The sequence below is a fragment of the Apium graveolens genome, chromosome 6, assembly GCF_009905375.1.
Source record: "Apium graveolens cultivar Ventura chromosome 6, ASM990537v1, whole genome shotgun sequence".
Classification (NCBI taxonomy): Eukaryota; Viridiplantae; Streptophyta; class Magnoliopsida; order Apiales; family Apiaceae; genus Apium; species Apium graveolens.
The window spans coordinates 241,786,113-241,804,682 of NC_133652.1; the positions used below are offsets into that span (position 1 = coordinate 241,786,113).

At 32.5% G+C, this 18,570-nt stretch overlaps 1 protein-coding gene and 1 long non-coding RNA gene across 5 annotated transcripts; both read left to right on the plus strand.

Moving 5' to 3' along the window:
* Positions 1 to 1,123: 1,123 nt before the first annotated feature.
* On the plus strand, positions 1,124 to 6,418 carry LOC141666919 (uncharacterized). Of its 2 annotated transcripts, XR_012552416.1 has the most exons (3): positions 1,217 to 1,414; positions 3,878 to 4,053; positions 5,601 to 6,418. It is a non-coding gene; the product is annotated as an uncharacterized LOC141666919 (long non-coding RNA). The 2 variants fall into 2 exon arrangements; XR_012552415.1 differs by lacking the exon at positions 5,601 to 6,418 and having other exon boundaries at positions 1,124 to 1,414; positions 3,878 to 3,941.
* An 872-nt stretch (positions 6,419 to 7,290) lies between these two features.
* LOC141666917 (uncharacterized) lies at positions 7,291 to 17,924 on the plus strand. Of its 3 annotated transcripts, none has more exons than XM_074473164.1 (7): positions 7,291 to 7,440; positions 8,378 to 8,755; positions 10,692 to 10,864; positions 13,492 to 13,587; positions 15,107 to 15,363; positions 16,936 to 17,156; positions 17,273 to 17,924. In XM_074473164.1, the coding sequence occupies exons 2-7, from the start codon at positions 8,402 to 8,404 to the stop codon at positions 17,624 to 17,626; spliced, it is 1,455 nt and encodes a 484-aa protein (XP_074329265.1). In that variant the 5' UTR covers positions 7,291 to 7,440; positions 8,378 to 8,401; the 3' UTR covers positions 17,627 to 17,924. The 3 variants fall into 3 exon arrangements, with proteins under 3 accessions (XP_074329265.1, XP_074329267.1, XP_074329266.1); XM_074473166.1 differs by having other exon boundaries at positions 7,299 to 7,440; positions 8,231 to 8,755; XM_074473165.1 differs by having other exon boundaries at positions 7,299 to 7,440; positions 8,246 to 8,755.
* The last annotated feature ends 646 nt before the right edge of the window (positions 17,925 to 18,570 follow it).

Consider the following 18,570-nt stretch of genomic DNA (forward strand, 5'->3'; position numbering starts at 1 on the left):
TTTGTAGTTTGGTTATCCCTTATTTTGATTATCCATTTACATCACGATCGTCAAATCTTTTTCATCAAATAATTAGAGCCGTTAGATCCAAATACTAAAAAATATAGAACACAAGGTCTCAGGTTCGAATCCCGTGAACAACAAATATTTATATTATTATTTATAAGATACTTATAAGTTTTCAAGTTCGAATCTCGTTAACAACAAATATTTATATTATTATTTATAAAGATACATGTAAGTTTTCAGGTTTGAATCTCACCAACAACAAATATTTTCATTATTATTTATGAATAACATCCCATCAATCATATATTATTTATACTATTTGAACTTAACTTGAAATTATAATTATATAATCATTATATAGTATATAATTAATATATAAAATTTTAATAAATTATATAAAATAAAATTAAAAAATATATAAATATTAATTAAGACCTGTGTATCGCACGGGTTGTAAGCTGGTATATATAATACTCCATTCGTCCATTTTAAGTTGTCATATTTTCTATTTAGTGGTCAAATTAACGATTTTTTGTGTAAAGATTAAACATTACTCTTATATTAATTAAAAAAAATAGAAAATTATTTATTAAAGTAGATTAAATATATTTTTTAATGACATAATTTTTTTATTTGGATCATTATAAAATATTTATAAATTTTGATTAAAGTCTGGTCAATTTGACAGTACAAAAGTAAAATGCGAGGGAGTAATAATTTAGGCACTCTACCAATATTTTAATTATAATTTATTAGCTTGTGAGCAAATTGCGGGGAATATACAATAATAACAAAAAATCAAGACATTGAGTTAGTTACTGTTCAACATAAACAAAAGGAAAGTAAGCGGAAATGGAAAAAATGAAATGCGAAATCGGGAATGTATCACTAGACTCACTTTCTAATTATTAGCATCTATACTATACTAAACTATATTTTAATTATAATTTATTAGCTTGTGAGCAAATTGCGGGGAATATACAATAATAACAAAAAATCAAGACATTGAGTTAGTTACTGTTCAACATAAACAAAAGGAAAGTAAGCGGAAATAGAAAAAATGAAATGCGAAATCGGGAATGTATCACTAGACTCACTTTCTAATTATTAGCATCTATATTATACTAAACTATAATAGTCAAACAAGAGTATAATTTGTAGTTTGATTAATCCTGATTTTGGTTGTCCTTTCTAAAATTATTATATTATTATATTATTATAATTAAATAAGTGTAAATAATATCCTTTTAGAGAATACACACGCCACGCCACGGACGCCTGAGCATTCCCTCGGCAATTCATTCTACACATTCTCTCTACAGTTTAGTTCATTCTCTGAGCAACTCATTCTACACACGGCCTTTTGCACCGCTACCGCTTCATACGCGTCACTTCGTACATACAGGTCTGCCACTTTCTTTAGATTTTTCCATTACAATTAGTTTAAATTCGCAGGCTTCCACGGGAACAAGATTCTGCTTTGAATTAGTTTAAATTGATTTTTTTTTGTTATCTACTGTTGTTTTCTTGCTTCTTCTTCGAATTAGTTATGATTCTTTAAACTATTTTTGTTGCTTTTATATTGTTTGATAAAATGCCGAAGTCAAGTATCTTTGAGGGTAAGAGATTAAGAAACGTGGTAAGAGTTGTTGCCCCTCAACCATAATTTTGGTTCCACCCTGGTTGCGTTATTACCTCCGCAATAACCAGTAAGCATATAAACAGACAAAAAATGGGAGACAAAGTACCTAATAGTGTGATGATGATATAAATTAAAGAGTATGTACCCAAAACAGATATCACAAGTTAAAGCATCTATAGTAAACATGTATATTAATACAAGAATGTAAAGAGATACTCATATAGAATGAAATGTACATATCAAAAATCAGGAACTGGTCATACATTTTAGGTGATACAACAGAAAATTAGTTGCTTTTCCACTTTGACGGTTCTACAACTTACCAATAGATATCACCAATGGACTAAAAGTATATTCAAGAGTGCGATGAACATGCAAGAAAAAATGTTTCAATCAGATATGCATATGTATGTACTTTGACAAAAAAAATAAAAAATAAACCAAACCTCTGAAAAACGGATAAAATGTAGTTAAACAGCTCAGGAGTGCAACCAAAAGATCATGATTTCACTACAAAGGCCCTTAACATAATACTAGTGCTATAGGTGACATACTGACCGTTGACACAAGCAATGATAATGTAAATTGCCAAATATGTCAGTGGCTAATTGGCCACCAGAATTTTTTTACCACTTTTATACAGTTTACAGTGCCAGAAACTTATGTGTTAGTTCAATCTAACAGGAAAAAAACTAATTTCTAAGTTTCCAAGCTAAGATATTGTTGATAGTTTAGATACTGGTTTGTCTTTGATATTGGTTTGTTAGGTTATCAGCTTTTCCGGAATATAAGATGGTGGACATTATAAAAGGAGGTTGTATATGATGATATTAAGTCCTATTACCTTGAGATTGTGATAGAGCCAGTAATCTAATAACTAGAAGTATAGTATATGATCTAATTAAGTTCTTTTACCATTTTGAGGTTATTAGTCCGTAAACACTTTCACAGTGTCAATTGTGACCACACCTGGATCAACCAACTGATTATACATAGACCAACGCCAGAAATCATTGATAAGTCTAATAAACCTTCCACTAACTATAAATTGATAACTGGTATTGAATTCAGTAATAATACTTTCCTAGAAAATCTGAGGTATTTCATTAATTATTTTCTTATTATTGAAGTAATAAATTACATTTGATTTAGATTACAAAATGTGATATCATGTTTATTTGTGCGTTTACTCTTGATTAATTGTTCATTATGTTTACATTGTTTCGTTATATATCCTGGTCTAATATATACTAGCCTATAACCCGTGCGATGCACGGATTGCTTTTAACATTCGATAATTTTTAATAATATATTTTATAATATAAATTGAAAAACATAATAAGTTATAACAATATATGTTTTATAATAATTTGAGACTTAACTGAAAATAAATAATATAATATAATATGTTGTTCACGGTACTCGAGCCCTGTAGAAATTGTTAAAATAAGAATATAAAAGTTTAAATATAATAAGTTCTTGACGGGGTTCGAACCCTGAATCCATGAGAGCAATTTAAATATTAATATAATAATATTTTATTATTGCATCCAACAGTTCTCATCTTTCTAATTTTAGATCCGACGGTTGTTATTTGTTGTACCAAACAACTGTATTAAGCAACCGACTACCAAATAGAGGGTGTTCTGCTTATAATAGTATAGTATAGATATGTTCCCATATCAAGGTTTTATATAATGCTCAGGTTGGTTTCCATAAGGACTACTTTATTGAACTACTTGGTGAAATGTCATCTCATATATTATCTGATATAACCAGTCAAACCAAACCGAAGACACGCATTATATACCAATCATAGAGCAATGTTTGACTACTTGAGGGTAAGATGAAAGCATCCTGAATCTTTCGGGGAAAGAAGAAATAATGAATAAATACATGAAACAGAGGACTTGGGCTTTTCTTTGCATTTGAAATATCAAGGTTAACGTCAGGCAAATGCTTTTCTTTCGGTATTAATTATCAAATTTAGAAAGCTATAGTAGTACATATGTATCTTTAGTGTACAAGAAAGTATTATCCATGATAATGAAGCGCAATTATGTTTACTTTTTTACTTTAATTAATTAGTTGAAAAAACAAATGTACGACATTTTAGCCAGCCTGGTTTATCTTTCCTATTTCACAACACCTCGAGTATTTGAAATATCAAGGTTAACGTTAGACAAATGCTTTATAATTACTTAAAGCGTGGTCCTCTCTTTGCAGTTCTTGGCTTTGAGAGAGACACACTACCAGCAACACCTTTACGGGAGTCAAGACTCTGGACGGGTAGATCTTTTCTTTCCCCACAATACTTTTAGTATTATGAAGTGTTGACCTTTTTTTTTCAGGTCATAGTTGTGATGTTGACCCAATACTAGAAACAACTTTAGAGGATTCAGGTTTGTGTACTGGTTTGTTTATCTTTCCTATTTTGTAACACCTTGAGTAGTTTTGAATTAGAGACGTTCAAAATGACGAATCCACTTTTAAAAGTTCAAGGTTAACGTTATGCAAATGCATTATAATTACTAAAACACATTGGAAGTTCTTTTTCCCCACAATAGTTTGACTACTCGAAAATCACTAACACTTTTAGTGGATTCAGAGCTATGGACATGGACTGGTACTCCCTGTCTTTCTTTTTTAAAAATATCATGTGTCATCATCAAGTATCCATCTCCTAGAAACAATTGTTTCAATTCAATATCTGATGAAACATTCACTATGTTTGTTGGTTATTATATGCTAAATCGTATTAGTTCAGGGTGGTATTAATTATCAATTTTTATAAAACCTAAAGCAGTACAGATGTATGTTTAGCGTACAAGAAAAATATATGCATGACTATGAAGCACAATTATGTTTACTTTACACTTTGATTAATTAGTTGAAAAAATAAATGTATGACATTGTAGCCAGCCTGTAAGCCACAAAGAGTAACATCCTTCTATACTGCAACAAAGTCAGACCCTGTTAGTTTAGTGTAGAAATGATCCTTCCATGTATTAATTATGTGTATATACATATGTCTAATTATATGTGCCTAATACTACACATAATGTGTTGGTACAACATATATACATTAAGGTTGATTTAGTAATTTGGTTATATCATTATTAACAAGTAGTTTAACTGAAAAAAAGGTCTGAGTATTAATTCATGTTCTTATAGACTAAGAGAATATATAAATACAAATATACACATATTTCAAACTAAGTTCAAATACCAACTTGCTTAGCTTATCAACCAGATGCGTAAAGAAAAAATCACAAAAAACAGGGTTAGTTGGTTGTGTTTTAACTCATATTTGGAAATACCTCCCAAGTTGTAAATGGTGGACGGAGTGACACCTACCAAGTGATGGTCCTTGCAGCTACAATCCTGTACTATTCTTGATGCAACAACCATTTTTCAAATAAAAAATTGTTTCAAAAAAGGGTTGCCAGGAGAATAGCTGCAACCATCCTTCCCACGAGTCTTACTGGCTTCATCTAAAAGCTCTCAACATGCCATAACGTGTCAACTACTTTTAGCAAGCAAAAATTTTGATCCAAATGCTGCAAAAAATCAAACAGTTTATGCCATAAATGCCATAAATGGCTCTGAACATGCCATAAATGGCTCTGAACATGCCATAAATGGCTGTACCATGCACAGTTTATGCCGATTTCAAGCCTTAAGCTTCTCAAGTTCATGTGATTGCCTGCAAATGTTACTCAAAATCAAACAGTGTGCAACTGATAATTAAGATCGACTTTGAGTAGAGTTCACCCTTCAGTTTATATACAGAAACGTCTTGAAACGAAATATCACCAAAACCCTTTTGTTTCATGCATAACAGTATTGTAATTTTCCATCGTTTCAACTTTCAATTTATTCTCCATTCAAATAACATCACTGGAATATTTTAACAATAAATTTATATTATATTTTATCTTTCTAACAGGAAACAAAATTAATCTATCAGCCGTACAAAGTATATACCTGGTGACGTGGGGATGAAAAGACTATTTACTCAAAAAAACAAAAGTAAGTGGGACAATACATGACCCATGATTTTATTCATACGGGACTTATGACAAAATAACCATTTTCCTCCTTAATTCTTAATGTCCTGGCCAAGCATTCAAGAATTAGTCCCAAACTTTTTTCTTAATTACAATTAACACCCGGCACATAATTAAAGATTCGCTTAACCCCTTGTGGTATTTGTAACCGACACTGAATTAAAGATTCGATTAACCCCTTGTGATATTTGTAATCGGAACCGAAACCGAGGTGGAACTTGGAAGATGACAAAAAAATCGACGTTTAAATATTCAAATTGTAGGGCGTATATGTCTCCATCATTAAAATTGATCAAATAAAAGAATTCATTATATGTGATCGCCCGCGAAACACTAACCCTTGTCTATTGAAATTGTGCACCAATAAAATAAGTTTCGTTTATTAATAAAGAGCATTTTCTGTAAATTCTTAGCTCATTTCAGATTGTTTTACATCAAAAAAATGGAATATACACATGAGCCCATATAATTTAAAATCGTTACTTTTTCCCCCTTAAATACTGAAAACGTTTTTCTTTTAAATTCTTGGACCGAAAATGGTGCTACTCGATCAGTTTAAAAGTAAAATGATACATTTTCGGTACTTAAAAAGCAAGATTTTGAACAATAAGAGTTGATAGGCATATTGGTGCAATCTTAACTTTAAAAAATCATTAATTCTGAAAATAAAATCTTATTTTTTGGTGTGAGGCTGAAAATCTCTTTACTTCATTTTTATCGATAAAAGAAAAGCATATGATCTCTTTTTATTATGATGAAGCTAGTAATGCAATTTTTGCACTTTCCAATTTGGTTACACTTAGGGCTTGTTTACTTACTCATTTTTTTAGAAAAATTTTCTTTGAAAATTAAAAAAAAGATGAAAACATGTTCATATTCACTATTTTCTAAATATAAAATTTTAAAAACAGAAAAACGTATTTTCTAGACTTTTTTAAATTACAACTAAGATTTAAAAAAGTATAGAAAACTATCATTTATATAGTTTTCAACAATCTTCCATATAAATTGGGTACCAGTTTTTTATTTTAGGAAAACTGGAAAATACGCCGCAAAAATGGGATAATTAAAGTTACGTGTATAATTCCATTTATCTACTTAAATGCTTATTAATATCGTAGGTTACATCTCAAAAATAATATTAACACCGTATCTTATTTTATATTTTTAATTTTAAACACAAACATGCCATGTGGTCATGGAATTAAGTATAATAATGTACAGGAGGAAGAGGAGGATACTCATTCATTTAATTAAGTTTATAAAGTTAGAAAAATAATATAATTATAATTTAAATATGTTTAATTAAATGAAATCACAGGAGCATGATTATTTATTTAAGTTCATAAAATTAGGAAAATAAGAAATTGGCATGATTTGACTTAAACATTTTTTTTATTTATCTTGTTTTGGAAAATGGTTTACACTTGGAACACATTTTCTCAATTTTGAACAATTTTCATGAAAAGGAAAATTCAGAAAATTGTAGAAAATTCAGAAAAAGAAAAATGGACAGGCCCTCGATTCCAACGGGTAAATTTGTATTGCAGTCGTTTCAATGAACCGACCGGGTTGGTTTTATTGATTAGTTAATGCCGGACCGGGTTGGTTTTATTAATTGGTAAGTGCGGTCCAGCGGCAAACAGACACGCACACATCGCCTTTCTCAACAACGCTGTAAGAACTTGACAAGCGCCCCAATTATTCATTCACTATCAGGTGCGTTTTCTATTATTTTCTTTTAATTTAATTTAATTACATATCGTTTCACTTTTAATTACGATTCCATATGCATGTATGTATATGTATGTATGTATGTATATTCTGGTTATGTTTCTTCGTTTCCTCGTGCTTGTTTGAATATATTGAATTGCCGTGTGTCTGTGTGTGTGTTTATATAATCATACATCATTTTTTTGTTATTAATTATTAGAATTACCTGAATTTTCAATTTTTTATTTTCTAAAAATTATACTACATTTTTTTATAGGCTAGTGGGAATTTGTATTATAGCTGTTAGATAGATGAATACATTTAGTGAAATGATTGTCGATTGAGCTACGGTATGATGGATATCTGGTCGAATGTTAATGAGAATATCTGGATTCTTGATCAGCTTGCAGGACATAGTACCAAGTAGATTTTATTTCTGTCTTACACATCTTTTCAACCTATTGCAACTTTCCGTACCCAATATTATCACTAGTTATTCTTGAGATTACTACATTGGTTCTTAAGTATTATCGGTACAACATACTTCAGACATTTCCAAAGTACCGAGACATACACTCTTTATTTTTTGATTCTAGAGTTTTGAACATGTTTCAGTTGAAGATAACTATCTGAAAATTTTAATCTCTTGGAACTTTTCTTTCGTAGGAGGAAATTCTTTGCAATCGTTCCAATTTTTAATTCTTTATAAATGTGATGGAATTAGTAAAAATGCATGTGAATTTTCTGTATATGTAAAAAAGTTATATACTTTAGCTGCTTATTTTTATTTTTCTAGTTACATCTCTCTTAGGTTGGTGTTTATTTGGACCTTCACTTTACAAGCTCAAGCACATATATTTGTTGTAAATGATCCTGTAATGGAACTCCTCTGTATGCTATCACGGTTTCTCTAAATTAGAACTCATAGTTAGACCATTTTTAGCTGTTTCTGGACTACATTTGCTCAATGGACGACTCATTTCAAAGTCCTGGTCCACAAAGGAACAATATATCTACAAATGCGATTAATAGGGAAAAGGCTTCTGGAGTACGCTTGGTCTCTTCTAGATCTAAGTCTTTCACTCGTGAATCTTTGGAAAAGCTTGTCACACTTAATGGTGGAAAATTTGGAAAAGGAACTTTTGGCCATGTAGCAGTTTTCTTGGTCAAAGTTGCTGTTTTAGAGGCTGTACGGAAGCTCTCAAAATCTAAATATCCATTCATATGGTCTGGGTTGCAAGCATTGCAACTCATTACCTATTCACCATTTAAATGGATGCAAAGATGGGCTCCTTTCAGAGTTTTGGCTAACAGCATGAAGGTTTGTCCTTGCAAAACATATTTTAAGCTTTCCCCCACTAGAAAATAGGTTAATACGTGAATCGAGAAAAAAGATTATCAGTTACCAAATAAATATGTATCTGTAATTAAGCTAATTCCTTTAGTAGAATGACAATTTAGTATGAATCCATGCTCACATGTTAAAATTATCTTGTTCACACTTAACAACCTGCATGAAGTCATCTTGCCATTTTTCTGACTAGATGTATTTCATTGTTAGTCAGGTATGCGTTAGGGTTTACTTTCCCTCATAAAATAATTATTCAGTCAAAGAGTTTAAAGATTTTTTTTTAAAAAAAGTTGTATGTTAAAAAAGCAAATAATTAACATCTGGAATATTTAATGTCTTCCCCAAATGAAACAGGCAAAGTTTTTGACACAAAAACTATAATACAGTTTATATCATAACAATAAGAGAGAACATTTATTCAAAAAGAGGAGAGAACAGGGCCATAAATTTTCTGATGGTATCTACTACAGATCTGGTATGTCGATTTGGGGTAAATAGAGTGAGGTACTATGTCTGATTTTGACACTGAAGTGAGATGACGGCTATATATAAAGAGTTTTACGAATTATATGGCAATGAAAACCTAGCCTTTAAATCTAACTCAAGTTAAGGCTCTTGATTGAAATGGGTTATAAATGAATTGAAATGAAGATCTGATTAGACTTTTGCGCAGGTCTACCTGTCTAATGAAAGAAGAAATTTGCAAAACAGACAGGGGTACTTTTTTGTGACAACAATTTAAAATGTGCCTTTTCTGAGTTTTTATACGGGGTGTTCCCTCCCGGGGATTGATTCTGTCAGTTTTTATCTCATGAACTATTCTTATAGTCTGTAATCCACATGAAATAAGAGGAATAAGCTGGCGTATAGATACTTTGAACTTCAACTCAAGGATAGTTGCTGCATTTAATATTATTTGAAACCAGAAACTAATAAGATTCATGTCTATTGTTTTATTTTGTAAAATAAAACGACAAAAGTCTGTAATAGATTTCTAATGCAATAAAGCACAGTGGGTCTCATGGGTGATGCAGGATGACAGTTAGAACAATCAAAACAATAGAAATTAAAATAAATCAATAATTTGGTCTTTTTAAAAAAAAAATTAAACTATAGAAAGGAATAAAAATTGTTATCTGCTTAAGTTTCCTATGCGTTTGCATTCTATATATTTTTTGCATCAGGAAAGGGTTAAATATAAGTTATAGTTGAGATAAATATGCTGAGACGAGTTAAACGAGTCGAAATTTTAGCCGAGCAGGTTTTAATCTCAGCTCAAATCCGTTTACTTGTCAAACAACTTTAATGTTTAAACTTGAATTTGACCCGAGCCCACTTAAATAAGCGAACTCAAGTTTTGTTCATGAACATCTCGGGTTCATTTATAACACTGCTGAGTACTAAAATATGAGTAAAGTGGTCTATTTTCTAGTGTTTCTCTTTAAAATAATTGGAACATATTAAGGTGTATAACAGTACAAGTTTATTTAGTTATTTATTTTGTCTTCTTTGCCTCTAAATTTTGTATAGTTTTTAATGAATAGTCACACAAGTCCATGTTTCATATATTAAATAATCATATATAAAAATATAATATTGTATTGATTCCGCTTAGTGGTCCAATCAATCATTCCGATTATTCTCCTATCATGAGACCCTAGACAGTGCCTTCGCCAATTAAGCCAGATTTCTGTTTTTATAACACTGCTCTTCAGGAAATATTTCTGTTAGATTAAGACTGCTATAAATTATTACTTTTTCATGGATTCACGATTAATTGTGTGTTTATGCACTTTTAAGGCGTTGTCCACATTTGACACACTCTCATTATGGTTGTCTATAGTTACTCAATACCATTTGGTGTTCTAGAAATGATTTGATAGTTTTAAATTTTCTTTCATTGTAGATGTTATCGAGGCCCTTACTGTTCCTTTCTATTGCAACTGCTTTTACTGATGAATATGGGAGCGAAAATGTAATTTCAGATGGTCTAGAAGAATCTCATGAGTTAAGCAACGACCAAGCAGTACCCGGAGAAAATTCCGATTTTCCTTCTGTACAATCTTTACCCGATACAGAGTATGTGGAATAGACATCACAAATGTATAACCAGCGCATTAATAGATAGTCACTATAGACATAAGAGAGATAAATAAGTCGAGACACGAGACACGATAGACTATTATGTTACAACTTGATACTAGAAATAGTACACGTTTAAATTTTAAAATTTAAAGCACTTTTAAGTTTCAGCTTTTGGATATCTTAAATGAATTATGCTTTCTATTATGCTGACCATTTAAGGTTCATGGTATAATGAGTTATAATTGCAGTATAATTACATCTACCCCATTTAGATGAATGAGTTATAATTACAGTATAATAACATCTACACCATTAAGATGACTCAGAGGACTAAGTTTGGGCTTAGATAGTTTCTTCGGTGCAAAATTGAAATATATAGTTTTATCTCAAACACCTTTTTATAAACAAATATAATTTTAATTTATGTGTAAATTTGTTGTCAATTTAAATATGATTGATGACCTAGGACTTGTTACAACTATACTGATTTATGACATTATCTGTTCTTTTTAACGAATTTAATTCACTTAATCTGCCTTAAAAGTTATAACTGATACATTCCTGAACAAATTTGAATCTGAACATGCTCACTATGTTCGTCGATCACACAAAGTATTTTTTTAATAAAGCAAACGGGACAAAGGGCCCCTGCCCCTCCCTCTACTTGCCCACACTTTGTCCTACTCTGTTAGGAAACATAATAAATAGGATAATTATTAAATCAGTTACAAATCTGAATAATTAGTGTGTGCATCAGTTATGGATTTCAAAGGGAGGATTTGGTGGGAATAATAATATTTTAGCTTTAATTTAGGGATTGTGAGTAGAGGTTGGGGTTATAAATAGGGAAGCCATTTATATGTTTGAGGAAGGAAGAAATAAGATTGACTTATGTGTGTTTGTGGAGAGTGGGTGGTCTCTCGAATACCACCTAGTTGTGTGTGCGTGTGTTTATCAATAAAAGAATTCGTTTCTTTTTATATTTATATATCCAAAGAGCGGGCCTGGACAGGCCCTAACAGTGGTATCAGAGCACCTTTGTTCTTGGGGCAACGTTGTTCTCGGGGCAACGATAGGTACAAAACAAGTTGTATGTAATGTTAGGAAACATAATAAATAGGATAATTATTAAATCAGTTACAAATCTGAATAATTAGTGTGTGCATCAGTTATGGATTTCAAAGGGAGGATTTGGTGGGAATAATAATATTTTAGCTTTAATTTAGGGATTGTGAGTAGAGGTTGGGGTTATAAATAGGGAAGCCATTTATATGTTTGAGGAAGGAAGAAATAAGATTGACTTATGTGTGTTTGTGGAGAGTGGGTGGTCTCTCGAATACCACCTAGTTGTGTGTGCGTGTGTTTATCAATAAAAGAATTCGTTTCTTTTTATATTTATATATCCAAAGAGCGGGTCTGGACAGGTCCTAACAGTGGTATCAGAGCACCTTTGTTCTTGGGGCAACGTTGTTCTCGGGGCAACGATAGGTACAAAACAAGTTGTATCAAATCGACGACTTAGAAAAAAAAAAACTGAAATAATGCAAGCAGAATATCAGAAGTTCAACATTGAAAAGCTTCAAAATGACATTTCGTTCCTCAAAGAAGGTATGGTTGCCATACTTGCAAAAATGGACAGTTATAGTCGCGAGACTAGTGGACCATCACCGTCTGTTGTTGAGAATCGGCAAGGCTTGAAACGGGTCACGAATTCGGTCCACAAAATTGAGGAGAAGCTGAAAGGAGTACAAGCGACTGAAAGAGATCTTAAATCAGATTCTGAAATGATTGGTTTTGGAAAACTTCAAGAACAAGAGACTTGTTTGTCTAATGTCTCATCGCATCCAAGTGCATCCATGGACTCTTTATCGCGAAGAATTGAAACAGTCATGTTCGAAGGCGTAAAACTTGAAAGTCGGTCGTGCGTAAAACTTGAAGGTCGGTCGTTGGAGGCTGAACGTTATGTTAAAATTAGTAACCTCTCATCACCAACTAAAAAGGTCTGGTCAGTTGTAGTATACTTGAGACACGATCCTTTGTTCTTGTACAATTGTGGGGAATGTCAAGCACCTTCTTGTACTTGGGAGGAATTTAGAAAATTATTGGCGGAGAGCCAGGGGTTCTCGATTAGAAAGAAAAGGAAAAAGAAAGAATGAAACTATTTTCTCATTTGAACCTTGAGGACAAGGTTCAAGTTTGGGCGGCCGGTAATGTTAGGAAACATAATAAATAGGATAATTATTAAATCAGTTACAAATCTGAATAATTAGTGTGTGCATCAGTTATGGATTTCAAAGGGAGGATTTGGTGGGAATAATAATATTTTAGCTTTAATTTAGGGATTGTGAGTAGAGGTTGGGGTTATAAATAGGGAAGCCATTTATATGTTTGAGGAAGGAAGAAATAAGATTGACTTATGTGTGTTTGTGGAGAGTGGGTGGTCTCTCGAATACCACCTAGTTGTGTGTGCGTGTGTTTATCAATAAAAGAATTCGTTTCTTTTTATATTTATATATCCAAAGAGCGGGCCTGGACAGGTCCTAACATACTCACGCAACTGTAGTGTCAATCATTATTTATTTTTTTCTGGTTTTTTATTTAAAATCTTATGTACTTCTCAGGATAAATGATGAAGCTACTCAAAGTCTTCAACTTACAAGTTGGTTGCAGCGCTTTTACACAGAGTTTGAAAATGAAGGGATTGCTTTACCTGAAAGGTGATCAGCTGGACTCAGAGTAATTTCGTGAATATTAACCTATCAATAAATAGTCGTTGTTAAAGGGAATTAGTAGGAAATATAGTAAATAAAGTTTACTAATGTACACATTCATAAATCTTTTGATTGCCTAGGCATACCTTGTGCTTAAGGGATTTTTCCATAGTTAGAAGTTTGAGTAGCTGCATTGTTTTGGTAAATTTACTATCAAAGTAACAAGTTTGCTATATTAAATAATAACATTGGGTCATACACTTCCTTTAAAAAACTTCAGGTGAGGTGAAATTCTATAAACTTAAAGAATGTATAATTTGGACTTAAGGATATTCTAGATATATAGATTCTGGATCTTGCTTGGAATTGTGAAATTTGGGAGCAAACATTGTGTCATGTGAAAAATGTCAATAGTAGACTATATTTAAGATCAACCTTTGTATCCTTTGTTGTAATCTACAAAGAGCAGATGCTTTCGGATGTACTGGTTCTGAAAACAAAAGTTGATTGACTGCCAAAAATGAGAAGCAAGATTAGAATTGATTCAGTTTTAAACCTCAATACGCCCTGCGTTCCATGTTTAAATGTACTCTTGTTATCATTTTCATCCTGGGATGTCCCAGTTTAAATGATAAGTTCTGTAATTAGTACAACTACTATAGAAGATTCCAGTATCAAACTTAAATTGATCGAAAAATTAACAGTTTCTTAGAGATGTGCATTTTGGACACACACACACACACACACTCTATAACGATGCGATTTTTATAATAAATTTCTAAAATAAGGGAGTGTATGTGAGAGGGGTATTTTGTTCTTTTTAATTAGCATGCTGAAAATATGGATGCTGGGAGCTTCGAGAACTAATTACTCTTTTTAAGCCACCTTTATACATCCATAAAGTTATATTGATGCAAAGCTCAAATATATGTAGACCGCACATAAAGGCTTTTCTCGCCCAATGTGAATTAAGTTGGTCTTTTCTATTTGCTTTTGTATTATTTCGTGTTAAAAAATCTCGCACATAATCAAGTCACATGATTAATTATTCTCAAGTAATTAAGTTCATGTTAGTAATTTGGATGAATAGCATGGTGACCGGGTTGCTGAGGAAAAGATACGTGAAAACTGCTGATGAAAAGTTAAGCTTAATATTAGTGAGGGTAAATTAGGAGATTCTGGAGATATTATCAATACATATTGACATATGCTTTCTAAAATAAGCTATGGAAATCAGATCAAAGTCTTGGGACTAGAATCTTCAATTTTGTTTATTTATTCTTCTCTCTTTCTGTCTTCACCCCAACATTTCCTCAATTTTTTCCCGTACTGATGATATAGATAATATTATTGATCGTCTCACCTTATCAAGGTAAAGTTATGGGTTCCCACCTTTTTTTTCAAGCTTGTTGGAGGAGTACTGCTATAGGTTTCAATAATTCTTAGTTTCCAGCTTGAGTTTATTTCCGAACTACTTGGATTCTTCTATTGAATAGGAGGATGACATGGTAGTGTGTTTGTGCAGAATTAATGAAGATGAACTCCGTATATTTTACACTGCTGCAAATAGTGATTTTACATCTTTCTTATCATCGGTTAAGAAGACAATCCGCTGGAGGGAGACATACAGAATGCTTTCAGCTGAAGAACTTGAGATGTGGTCGAATTTGGTATTCTGGCATGGAACTGATGTGAAACAGAGACCCTGCCTCGTTGTTCGCCTTGGTTTAGCCTGTGTGAGCTTGCCATCTAGTGACAGACCTCGCTTTGCTCAAGCAGTCGGTAAGATATAACACATAAAGCATTCAAGCCCCAGCATCTAAATATGTACTATTCAAATTGATTGTTATAAAGCCTTTGGACTTCTATGAACCTACTGTCTAATTCGATCAACAATACAAATTCTATGGCAAATGAATTCTCAAATTTCAAACTTATATAATTATTTGATTTTTAGATAAATGTGATTTGCTTTATTTTGTCCGCTCGATCCAAAATGCAGTCTATGTCTATCAGTCTCTATTTTGTGTTCTGCTCAAACACATATCTTTCAAATATCTTAATTATATTTAGATAGGTGACATACTTGTATGTCATTTAAATAAAATTTGGTTGCTTTCCTGGAGTAAAGATTTGCAATGTGCCAGGATCTGCTCGACTGCAAATTACACAAATAAGGCCACTGTTGCAAGTCAACAAGTATTAGTACTACTTGGCGGGTCAAAGATTGTTTGTCAAAATTATAAATTCCAGAATTAGATTGTCATTTGGTTATGTTAAATACAAATGAATTGGACTAGTTACACAAACCTCTCCCTTCTCTCTTTTTCTCTCTGTCTATCTCCATAACTGAATACTGATCTCTTTTATCTGAGAACCTAAGATACTCTGATGTAATGACATCTGTATCATTTTGCTTTAGACTCGTAGTTTCTGTTTTTTTTCATTTGTTTTGTATAATTTGTTCTGTCTTGCATGGAGTGTCTGACACATATGTCAACCCCCCGTGCTGTGTTTTAGTGTTGAGTGTTGGAAGAGGTACTTTTTTTACTTGGTGAAGCTTATATAACATAGATGATATTACTTAAGTTATTAATCTCTCGGCAAACTTCAAAATTTTTACTTGACACATGAGTTGCACAAGTATTTGGGAGGAGTTGGAAATATTCATCTCTTGTATGAGCTTGGAAGTACTTGTAGGGCGGCATACAGAGCACTAGCTGTCATTAGATTAGAGTTTATTTACGATTTTACAACTCCTATGCTATAAGTGTCCGACATGGATAGTCTACATGTTTTTGGCTTAATGTAAGTGTCTAAGTCTAAGTGTCGAGTATCCGACACGGATACTCCAAGATAAATTGAAAAGTCTGAGTAACATAGCACAACTCTTCATGCTCCAGTATCTGCTCAATTGAAGATGTTGTGGGAGGTGTCTATTCGTCCTTTAATTGATGGAATCAACTTATGATCTGTTTTGGAGCTTGGAATTCCTTTAAAATAATTGATTGGGTAAAAATGACATATTTGGATTCTCAAAAGAATTTAGACATGGATTTTATTCAAAACCATGATGTTCAAATACAAGCGTAAGTTTGTGAATCTGGAAGAACAATTTTATACATGTCATTTGAATTGAATTATATGTTCCCAGACACATTTTTAGGTTATTTAGGTGATACATCTGCATGCTGTCACAAGAAACTCTGTTCAGATTAACATCTATTCTGAACAAAACTTCTTTAGTAAGAAGCCACAAGCATGATTACTCGGATTGCTGGTCCTTACTGTGCATTTGCATTGTCTCATACCTGCCACGAAAGATTAACTAGAGATTCTGGTTTCTTAATGCAGTATCTCAAGTAGAGTTTGGGGTCTTACATCTGGTTGACTACCAAAATCCTCAAATTACAGTTTTGGTGGATTGTGAAGGGTTAACTTCTCTGGGGTTTCCTATGCAAATGATGCGATCATGTTCTACCCTTCTGCAAGATAATTTTCCAAACCGTCTTGGTTGTCTGCTTGTTATACGACTTCCTCCAGTAGCTCGAGTTATTGCACAAACTGTTATTCAGGTAAGGACGTTCTCCATCTAAAAGATGAATTCAACATAATTTTACATGCAATCGTAATCAACAAGTTCTCATATACTGTTGCAATTCCTACATATGAATACTTTTGAATTCCTCAGGTTTTGAAACCTATTACTCGCCAAAAGTTGAATGTCATTGGAGGGATGTACCAAAACATTCTCCATTCACATCTCCAAACTCTTCCATCATATCTCGGAGGAGTATGCACGTGCAACACATGTGCGAACCTCGACATCTGGTTAATGCAGCCGCCTCATATATATGTAGCAGCAACCAGTCAACAGAGAAATGAAGATAATGATAGCAGCCAAAATTTTCTACTACCACATTCTAGTACTCCAGTCGATACCTACACAAATGGTAGCTATGACCAGGTCTTGAGAAGTGCAGTAATAAGCATCCTCATCATCTGGGCTTTGATTGCATTTTTAAGTGGCCTGACTGAAACTTGAATTCTTTCCTCTGAGGTACGAGCCTTACCTATATCTCACAGGGGCCACCTACTTCTCAAAGCTGCATGTGTATGTACATAATAATAGAATTAGCTGTTGTATGTTGCCATTTCTTGTTCAATATCAATACTTAGATTTGTACTATAATAATATGTATATTTGTTTTGCATTGTTCTGATATTATGAGAACAGATATGTAAAGCCTAGAGTTAACTGAGTTGAGATGTACTGTAGCTTAAAATATTTTTAGAAATCTGAGAGAATAAAATTAATAGTAATGTTTGAATAGTTCCTTTTACTCTTTTTTTTAAGAAAAATATAATTGTAAAGGGATATTAATGCGCACCTGCCCATATCTCTAAAAACATGAATAACATTTGGTTGCTGCCAATAGCTTCTTATATCGTCCTTCACTTCTTTACAGGCTTGTAGTATCGTAGTATCATCGGGTGATTTTCTGTTCGTCTTACTTTGGGGAATTCGGAGATGATGTCTACAAAATTTTGGGTCTTTAGTTAAAAGATGGCAGGCTGAGTTCAATGGCGGATCAAGACCAATTTGGCCGTGGGGGCACAAAAAAAATTCAACAGATATTGACATGATTCATTCCAAAATAATCTCAAGTATATTACTCCAAAGTCCAAACAGACAAATTAGCAAAATAAGCTTCAAACATATTACTACAAACAGAATATTACACCTTACACGCTCAACTCATACGAGTCGTACCAAAATTAGTTCTAGCAGTATAGATTAGTACAACTTACTACACTCAACTCATACGAGTCGTACAGATAATGGGGGTGTTCGGTTAATGGTTAATGTTTCCGGTTAACCGAAATCAGAACCTTAAATCCAAGTGTTAGTATTTGGATTATCAATTTAGTGGTGGAGAATGAGAACTCCATTCTCTCTTGATGGGAACGCATCATATCTTTTGGATT

Coding starts and splice junctions, on each gene's coding strand:
- LOC141666917 (XM_074473164.1), top strand. CDS start 8,402: ATGGACGACTCATTTCAAAGTCCTGGTCCACAAAGGAACAATATATCT. Junction 10,865..13,491: donor CAATCTTTACCCGATACAGA/GTATGTGGAATA, acceptor TGTACTTCTCAG/GATAAATGATGAAGCTACTC. Junction 15,364..16,935: donor TCGCTTTGCTCAAGCAGTCG/GTAAGATATAAC, acceptor TTCTTAATGCAG/TATCTCAAGTAGAGTTTGGG.